Source organism: Desmodus rotundus, chromosome 2, assembly GCF_022682495.2.
Source record: "Desmodus rotundus isolate HL8 chromosome 2, HLdesRot8A.1, whole genome shotgun sequence".
In the NCBI taxonomy this organism is placed as follows: Eukaryota; Metazoa; Chordata; class Mammalia; order Chiroptera; family Phyllostomidae; genus Desmodus; species Desmodus rotundus.
Window position 1 is genome coordinate 209202465 of NC_071388.1, and position 9761 is coordinate 209212225.

The window sequence follows — 9761 nt, forward strand, 5'->3', positions numbered from 1 at the left end:
AGGTTCAATGCCTTCCACCCGGACACACGGAAGCCCATGCACAGGGAGTGTGGCTTCATCCGGCTGGAACCCGACACCAACAAGGTGGCCTTTGTCAGCGCCCAGAACACAGGTACCTGCTGCTGGCTGGCCAGGTGCCACTGAAGAGGCAGCCTTTACCCATGCACTCTTGGTCACTCCAGGGTCCCTGCTTGCTGGTCTTGGGGGTGGCTTTCAGGGTGGGAGGCGTCAGGTTAGGTGCAGTGGGGCTAGTAGGTAGCGTCCCCAGGAGATGGGGGTGCTGTAGTAGTGTCCTGTGAGAACAGGCTGACTTGTTTCCACCCAAGTTCCTCTGGGGACAGCAGCTCCCAGCTCCCACTCCCATGCTGCGTGCAGGAGTTTCCTATGGGAGAGAACTAGACCAGGGAGGCGCACTGTCCCGCTGACAAGTCTGTCTGGGAGTCTGCTCTGCCCCCAGAGGGAGGTCACATCCCCAAGTAGCTTCCCAGGTTCATCAGTTAGAAATTACTCAGAATCCACCTGCCGACCTTTACCTGCCCATTGGCCCAGGTGAGTCTCATTCCCTGGAAGCAGGTAGATGATCAGGACCAGCCCAGTCGAGTGGAGCTGCCCAGGGCGTTGGTGGGCTGGAAGTCAGAGGGCACCAAAGGGCCACTCTTCCCTCCGCTCAGACCCCAGGGACCTGCTGGGTGGGGGGTGGGGGCTTGGAGTCAGAGCTTCCCTGACTCCTCAAGGCCACCCCCTGTGGGTCACATGCCCCAGCTGTAAGAGAGCTTGTGTCTTTTCCCTCTTGATACCCAGGAGGGTCACTGCAAGCAAGGGGGCCTTATGTCCTTGATGGCTGCAGAGGCCAGCCCTGGTGCACCTAGGGTGCAACGGTGGTCACAGGAACGGGGCTGCCGAGAGCCCGGGTCAGACTGCGGTGGCCTGACAGACAGACCCCCTTGCAGGCATCGTGGAGGTGGAGGAGGGTGAGGTGAACGGGCAGGAGCTGCACATCGCATCCCACTCCATCGCCAGGATCTCCTTCGCCAAGGAGCCTCACGTGCAGCAGGTGAGCCCTTAACGCAGCCAGCCCCCCAAGACACAGTGCGGCGCGGCACACTTGTCCTTGCCAGTGGGTCGCTCAGAAGCGTTCCAGCTTCCCCCTTGGTCGTGGGGACCTGTCTCTGGCACATCGCCTTCCTTCCGTCTTACATGCACCCGACCAGGTCCTTGTCGGTGTTTGTGTCAAACACCCTTTCACGTGTGTGTCGTCCTCCTGTGCAGACAGGCCCGCATCTGTTGGGGAAGTTTCTCCCAGTTGAATGGCTGGGTCTGTGGGCAGGTACGTAGTAAATGTTGATGGACACTGAGTGCTCGCGTCGGCTGCACAGGTATGGGAATCGGGACGATACAGAGAAGGTTAGTGCAGCCCCTGTGCAAGGGTGACACGCAAGTTTGTGAAGCATTCCGTATTTTAAAACAATGTCGATAGACCCAAAAAGTTCCTTTTCTCAACAAAGGCGTTCCCGCCAGCACTGCATGAGTGCCTGGGTCCTGACGCCCTGCGGACGAGCTGTACGCTCGTTCTCACAGCGCTGTGGGGTGTGACGAATAGGAGAGGGCGTCTTTTTTTTAAGTATATTTTATTGTTTATGCTATTACAGTTGTCCCAATTTTTCCCCCTTTGCCCCTCCGCCCTGCACCCCACTCCCTCCAGCTTCCCCACCCCCCCCACCCCCCGTTCATGCCCATGGGTCGTGCACATAAGTTCTTTGGCTTCTCTATTTCCTGTACTATTCTTACCCTCCCCCGTCTATTCTGTACCTACCACCTATGCTGCTTATTCCCTGTACCTTCCCCCCTCTCTTCCCCTCCCCCTCCCCACTGATAACCCTCCATGTGATCTCCATTTCTATGGTTCTGTTCCTGTTCTGGTTGTTTCTCTACTTTGTTTTTGTTTTTTAGATTTAGTTGTTGATAGTTGTGAATTTATTGTCATTTCATTGTTCATAGTTTTGATCATCTTATTTTTCTTAGATAAGTCCCTTTAACATTTCATAGAATAAGGTGTTGGTGATGAGAAACACCTTTAACTTGACCTTGTCTGGGAAGCACTGTATCTGCCCTTCCATTCTAAATGATAGCTTTGCTGGATACAGTAATCTTGGATGCAGGTCCTTGCTTTTCATGACTTTGAATACTCCTTTCCAGCCCCTTCTTGCCCGTAAGGTTTCTTTTGAGAAAACAGCTGACAGTCTTATGAGCACTCCCTCGTAGGTAACTGTCTCCTTTCTTCTTGCTGCTTGTAAGGTCCTGTCCTTGTCTTTAATCTTGGGCACTTTAATCATGATGTGTCTTGGTGTGGTCCTCTTCGGGTCCAACTTCTTTGGAACTCTCTGTGCTTCCTGGACTTATATGTCCATTTTCTTCACTAAATTAGGGAAGTTTTCTTTCATTATTTTTTTCAAATTTCAATTTAAGTTTTCAATTCCCTGCTGTTTCTCTGCTCCTTCTGGCACCCCTATGATGAGGATGTTGGCACGTTTGAAGATGGGCCAGAGTCTTATTCTCTCGTTGTTTTGAATTCCTGTTTCTTCATTCTGTTCTGGTTGTTTATTTCTTCCTTATGTTCCAAATTGTTGATCTGAACCCCAGCTTCCTTCCCTTCACTGTTGGTTCCCTATGGATTGTCTTTATTTCACTTAGTGTAGCCTTCACTTCTTCCTTCATGTTCTCACTGCACTCAACCATTCCTGTGAGCACCCTGATCAGCAGTGTTTTGAACTCTGCATCTAACTGGTCGGTCATCTCGTTTCATTTAGTTCTTTTTCTAGGGTTTTGTTCTTTCGTTTGGGCCATGTTTCTTTGTCTCCTCGGTTTGGCAGCCTCCCTGTGTTTGTTTTTGTGTATTAGGTAGAGCTGCTTTGACCCCCTGTCTTCGCCCACCTGGTAAGTCGTATGGTGCAGAGCCTTAGGTATTTGCCAGGGTGGGGCAACCCACTTCACTGTTTTGTGGCTCTGTGAGTGGGAGAGGAGTCGGAGAGGGGACAGTACCGCTGCCCGGCTGCTAGAGGCTTGCTCAGCACTCATCCCGCTTCCAGTCACTTCATCCACTTCCCTTATGCAACTGGCGCCCCTCTAGCTGTTGCCCTGGTGGTGGTCCCCAGGGGGGGTGGGGTTGTGTATGTTGTGGGACCACACCAGTCCTTTAAATGGACTCTCCTGAGAGACAGGCAGTTTCTTCTGCCACCCCAACCCCCACTGGTTTTTACAGACAGAAGTTACAAGGCTTTATTTTCCTGGTGCTGGAACCCTGAGCTGTGCAGTCTGGCCTGGGGCTGGCATCGCTCGCTCCCCAGGTGTCCCCCAGATTTTTCTCCACTGCACGTGAATGTGGGATCACGTCGCTGCTTCCACACAGTGTCCTCCAGCCCAACTCCCCACCCTCACCCCTCCTACCCGACTGGGTGAACATGGCTTCTTCAAATGCTTGGTTGTCAGACTTCCATACGGTTGGATTTTCTGGTAGCTCTGGGTGTTTCCTATTTTGAGGTTAGTTGTGATCCTTCTTGTTGTTGTGCAAAGAGGCGAAGCGTGTCTGCCCACACCTCCATCTTGACTGGAAGTCTTACTTGTGTTTTAAATTTAACTCATGAGTGAGAGGGAACTATTGGTGTTTCTTGTTCTGTGTACTTGGTGTTCAGAGTCATTGCCCGTTTCTCTGTGGGCTTTCATTTTCTTACCACTTCACGGGAGCTTTTACATACGTGGATAGTAATCTGTTGTCAGCTGTACATGTGACAGTTGTTTCCCCATTTGGTGGCTTATGTGTGCCACCCACAGGGTGTAAGCTCTTTGGTAGCTGCCCCTGGGGATCTTGCCCTTTGGGGTGTGTGGTTCATGCTCAGGAATGTGTTTTGTCCAACAGCATAAAATGTTCCTCTCTTTTCTTGTGCTCTTGGAGCTAGCTGTTCCCCTTCGGACTTTCAGATTTGTTTTTACCGGATGCCACGATCGTTTCTGACTTTCCCCGGATGGGTGCCCAGTGACCCCACAGGTTTGGCCTGTCACGCCTGTCAAGCCACAACCCCCAGAAACAGGGGGAGGGTCCTGTTTCTTTACATCTAGTTCTTCATTAGAAACGTAAAACCTGCTAATTAAGGTTGTTGTGGCTGTATGTTACATTTTAATGTCTAGGGAAGTTCTTGATCCTTTTCTCTAAATTTTCTTGGTTAATTCTCAAGCATTTCCTCATCCAGATGAACTGCCGATTGAGCTTGTCCAGGAGCATGAAATGTGCGTCAGGACCCTGGGAACACACAAGTTAATGGGGAGGATCGACATCTTTCCACTGGTGGTGGCACCAGCCGCGCGGGGGAGTGTTGCATGATTCCAGGTCTTGTCTGGCGTATTCAGTAGATATCAACGTTTATGTCTTTGGAAAGGTAAAGCCTTAAGTGCCGTGCAGTTTTTGTTGCTACATGTGGAAAATGTTTCCATCTCATCCTCTAATTGGCTGGTGGTGGTCATGGGGAGACTTCCGGTTTCCGTGTGTGTCTGGCGACTCGGCCGTGTCTGCTAGTCTCTGTCCACTGCGTCTCTGCACGGCACTCACGGGCAGCCGGTGCCCCTGAGGTCACATGGTGCTGCTGTGTCTCAGTGCTGTAGGGCGCTCACCGTGCGTAGGCAGCCGCTGCCGGGTAGGAGGGGACCCTGCTTCCAGTGCTTGAAGTACTGCTTTCAGGAGAAGGTTTCGGGTTTCATCCCAGGCTCTTGCTGCCTCTTTGGGGAGGGGTCTGTGTCCCCTCCACGTGAAGCTGTCACATAGTGAATGATCATGTTTGCTTTTTGAAGATCCCTGCTGCTCTCCATAATGTTGTAAAAAAAGTTTTTCAGACATTGTGGCCCCCTACTAGGGACCTGGCCCACAACCCAGGCATGTGCCCTGACTGGGAATCGAACCAGCGACCCTTTGGTACACAAGCCAGCACTCAGTCCACTGAGCCACACAAGCCAGGGCTGTGTTTCTTCCTTTAATGGTTATTTTAAGACTGTCTCCATCTTAAACTTACAATCCATGTCATACCGTTACATCCCCACTTCCCATCTGATTTTGGATAATTCTTTGCTTACTTTGCAGCTGCACTTTGCCCTTCCCGCTGCACGAGTCCCCACCTCAGAGCTTTGGGACTCCACTTACTCTCCTGAGCCACTGCCCCCACAGCTGGTCCGGCGAGAGATGCTCACACACCACGGACAGCAGAGACCTTCTGGTGCTGCTACTTTTGCTTTAAATCATTGGCTTTCAGAGATGTGACCATGCGGGTAGTGGTCTGTGACGGTTGCCCACTTATCTTCTGTCTGTGCTCGTGTCTCCTCCCCAGCGGTCAGACTTTCCAAGGGCACCCTGCCCCTCGTCCCGACAGTGGCACTGAGTCTCTCTCGGAGCCCCGGTCAGTGGGCAGGGGTTGGTTTCACCCCCAGCGTTTTTTCTTTTTCAATATTTTTATACTGAGTTAAAATACATGTAACAACAAACTTACCACCTTAACCCTTTTCAAGCGTCCACTTCAGTGAGTGGTAACACACTCACGGTGCCGTGTGGCCGTCACCACCGTCCCCCCCAGAGCGGTCGTAACTCTGAGACTCTGTCTGTCAGACCCTGACTCACCCCCGGCAGCTGCTGTCTCCCCGCTGTCTCTCTGGTTGGGACAACTGCAAGCACCTCATGGAAGTGGGATCCTGCAGCACCTAAGTCTGGCTCGTTTTGCTTAGTGTAACGCCCTCCAGGGTCGTGCCTGCTGCGTAGCCTGTGTCTGAACCTCCTCCCTCTCTGAGGCTGAGGCAGGCCCCCTCGTGTGGAGGGCCCACACCGCTCGTCCGTCCATCCGTCCATCTGTCCGTGGACACTGGGTGCCTCCATGCTGTCGCTGTTGTTTCTGATGCTGCTGTGAACACAGGCGAGCAGGTGTCTCTTCCAGACCCTGGTTTCCGCTCTTCCGGTCTGTGTCCAGGAGCAGAAGTGCTGGGTCGTCAAGCAGTTCTGTTTAATTTTTGAGGACCCCCGTCCTGGTTTCCGCAGCAGCCGCCCCATTGTCCATTCCCGTCGCTGTGCGCAGGGTCCCCGCCTCTCCGCGTCCCCGCGGGCAGTGGGTGTTTTCTGGGGTGTGGACGGCAGCCGCCCCGACGGGGGAGGTGGCCTCACTGGGCGAGGTTTGCGTTTCCCGGGTGGTCAGTGCTGGGGCGCATCTTGTCCTGGGCCAGTCGTGTGTCCTCCGTGGAGCGATGTCCGCCCCAGTCCTCAGCCCGTGTTTGAATGAGGCTGTTTGTTTTTTGTTGTTGAGTTGTAAGATTTTTCATGTGTTCTGGAATTCTATGATTGGCAAACATTTTATCTCGTTCTGTTGGCTGCCTTTTCTCTTTGTGGACAGTGCCTTCAGATGTACACATTTTAAAAATACTCATGAAGTCCAGTTTGTCTGTTTTTTCTTTTGTTGGCTCTGTTTGGAGTTACAGCCAAGGAAGTGTCACCACGTCCAGTGGCATGGAGCTTTTGCCCCATGTTTTCTCCTAAGAGCTTTTACATTCAAGTCTGTGATCTATTCTTAGTTACTGTTTTGTGCTGTTAGATAGGAGTCCAGCTTTGTTATTCTGCCTGCGAATCTCCTGGTTTCCCAGCACCATTGTTGAAAAGACTGTCCTTCCGCATTGAATGGTCTCGGCCCCCTTGATGCAAACCAGTTGGGACCACCAGGAATGTCTTAAAAATAAGGACCATCTCCATCTGATTACACAGCAGAGCCAGCCTGGGGTCCTGTGTGCAGAGTGAGAGCTGGAGGGCCGAGGACTCGCAGCCTGAATGGTCCTCGACCTCTCACTGCCCACTAGCTCCCGCACCCCACACGCCGGAGAGTCGCCCGTCTTCCTCAGCCACAGCGGGCCACCCCTGCTCTGCCAGCCACGGCCAAGTCCCTGTGGCCGCAGCCTTCCGTTCCTTGCCCATCGCAGTTTTTAAACACTGTTCGTTGCTCCGCCCAGGAATCTTCAGAGATGCCCTGTTGCTAATGTATTGAAGCCACACTTTAAGCAAATTAGCTACTTGTCACTCATACCAGTTCTCGCCCCTGAACGTGCCAGCAAGTCTCGGGTGCCGTGGGAATGGGTGCGGCCTTCCTGGGCTCCGGGTCGGGGCTGGGCTTCCGGAGGGGTGGAGCCCCGCCATGGGGCCTCTGCAAAGCGTGGGCTCACAGTAGCCGGAGTGAGCTCTGGCTTCCAGTCCCCCTTATTGGAACGAGGACCAGCCTGTGGCTCTGGTGGGTCTCTGGCAGCCCCGGACACCCAAAGTTACTCTTGGCGACCCCATTGGGCTGCTAGCTGCACCAGAGGCCACGGGCACACAGAGAAGCCTGTTGAGCCTGAGCTGTGCAGTGTACATCTGCCCCAACTTTAAATCTTTCCAAATAAAAAGAGGTGAACAGCACAAAAAGTTCAAGGGGCTACAGACCCCCAAGGACCTGACAGGTGTCCCTTGGAGAGGCTGGGCATGGCGCCAAGCGAGCCACTTTAGCAGCCGACCGACCGTTCTCCCAGAGATGAGGCGACAGCCCTCTAGAGGCCACACCTTGAGTGCACACCTGGGGTGGTGGGCACAGGGCAGCCCTACCCTGTTCTTCCCAGTGCTGCCTCCTTCCTGGGACCCAGGCAGAGGCCTCAGGGTCTCTGCTGTAGCGACCTCGCCCCAGCTGTCTCCCTGTGTCTTACTCACCTGCTTCTTGCTGCCTAGTTGCTTATTCTGGAGCAAGATGGCTGACTTGGGTGTTCACAGGTTTTGGCCCAGCAGATGGAGCTGAAGGCTGAGGGGCGGGCGCCCTGGGGTCCCTGGGCAGAGATGGGTGTGAGTGCGCGTGGCACATCCAGAGCTACTCCAGCAGTGCAGGCAGGGCTGTGACTTGGCAGCTGACAGAGCCCCGCCAGGTCTCCCCTCCACACACACCCTCTTCTCTCCGGGACCTTGGTCCTTGCAGCCTGGGTGACTCTCTGGGGCCTCTGAGTCAACCATTTAAACTCGGGCTTTTTCTCCCCGGGGTTTGGTCGGTTACAGAGGGGTTGGCTGCGGCCCAAAGCGACATTCCTATTGCGTGTACTTCTGGAGCCCCAGAATGTTTTGGAGTGCTAGAAAGAATGCCGGGCCAAGCCATCTCAGCCGTTGTCCTGCTTCCTCGCTCCTTTCGCAGACGTCCCCGGCTTTTTCGTGGGCGCCTGCTGCAAGTGTCCTGGTCGCAAACCCCCCCATCACTGGCTCCCGCGGCCCTGCTGTGGAGCCTTCCAGGAGCCCATGCGACAGCAGCTGTAGAGTGATGTGGGAAGGTCCCCTTTTGTCTGATGAGTGTATAAATTTACAGACAGAAGAAGGTGGCTTCTGAATTCCCTGAGATGGGGAGGACGGCGTCCCGCAGAGTCGCTGTCCATCTGTTGGTCTCCTGGGCACGGCCAGACACCTCGGTCTTGGCCCGAGCCGCAGCTCTGTGGGCAGAGTGTCTGCCATCAGGCTCACGGCTAAGGTGACACGCTGCAGCCTCTGCTGCAGCGCTTGGCCTGTGGTGGGACCTCAGGCCTTTGCTGAACCCCTAGAAGATAAAACTAAGGTGTTTGTATTTGTTTTGTTCTGCTCAGATTACCCGAAAATTCAGGCTGAATTCTGAAGGCAAACTTGAACAGACGGTCTCCATGGCAACCACTACCCAGCCCATGACTCAGCATCTTCACATCACCTACAAGAAGGTGACCCCGTGACCCAGAGCAGAGCTTCCCAGCCATGTGTATCGTGACGTGACCCTCAGCTCCTCACAGACGCGCAGCAGCAGCTGTGGGTGTGGCCCGTGTCCCTGTAACAGCATAGAAAAACCAAATAAAAGGCCTTTATTTTTATGGCTCAGCATTTTGATGTTATGACATGTGCAGACTTTCTGCTCCTCTGCTGGGGACTGTTTTCCAGAGTCTTTGCCCGAAAACACTAAGAAGGGGGGACTCTTCTTCTTCTTCTTCTTCTTCCTGCGTTTTTGACGAGATCTGAAACACAAACCTTAGGTAGCGTGGTCACTGACAGGCGGAACGCAAAGACGGGACAGAAAGGGTTACTGTGATTTCTAACGAGCTGAAGGAGCCCGAGGACCCCGTTTCTGTAGGACAAAGGACATTCCCAAGGTGAGGGGGTAGCTGTGACCTCAGCGTCAGTGACACTGTTTCGGTCTGCGAGTTTGCAGACATACATACACACACCGTGTCGGCCGCCTTTACCCTGCCCGCGTGTCCAGCCCAGTGGTTCCTCTGTTCTTCCCCCTTCTTTTGCTGGAGTATTTTTAAGCGAATTCCAGGCATAAAGTCATTTACCCCTCGATGCTTCCGTCTGCATTTAAAAACACAGCCTTTTACTTTCTTGGCACATGAGGGTGTCAGAAGCCACACCGGGAGCACAGGCCTGCTGTGGAAGGAGGTGCTCGCGCTGCAGCAGGGCCTGTCCGAGAGATGGGGGACAAAAGGCCTTAGCAGAGGGCACCCTGGTGCTGGGGCTCAAGACCGCCAGTGCCGGGCCCCCTGAGCAGATCAGGGACAGTTGGTCCTGAGCCACAGCCCTTCCCGCTTGTAAAACCAGACAAGGATGCGCCTCCAAAGCCTGGTGGCGGGGCAGGCACAGGTTGACGTTCCCACCGCAAATGAGAGAGGGCAGGGATCGACAGGTCCTGAGCTGCAGGACATCCCTCTCGGGGGAGTTCCCG

The 9761-nt window shown here is 53.9% G+C and overlaps 1 protein-coding gene and 1 non-coding gene across 3 annotated transcripts in view; both read left to right on the forward strand.

Annotated features, from left to right (window-relative positions):
• THAP4 (THAP domain containing 4) overlaps positions 1-8923 on the forward strand; it is a 33787-nt gene extending 24864 nt beyond the window's left edge. For both annotated transcript variants that reach the window (XM_053919346.1, XM_024564103.3), the window contains 3 exons: positions 3-112; positions 951-1054; positions 8659-8923. In XM_053919346.1, coding sequence (XP_053775321.1) covers positions 3-112; positions 951-1054; positions 8659-8778 — 334 coding nt within the window. In that variant the 3' untranslated portion in view covers positions 8779-8923. The remainder of the gene's footprint in view (positions 1-2; positions 113-950; positions 1055-8658) is intronic.
• LOC112308126 (U6 spliceosomal RNA) lies at positions 1356-1462 on the forward strand. The gene has a single exon (XR_002975126.2). It is a non-coding gene; the product is annotated as a U6 spliceosomal RNA (small nuclear RNA).
• Positions 8924-9761: the final 838 nt, after the last annotated feature.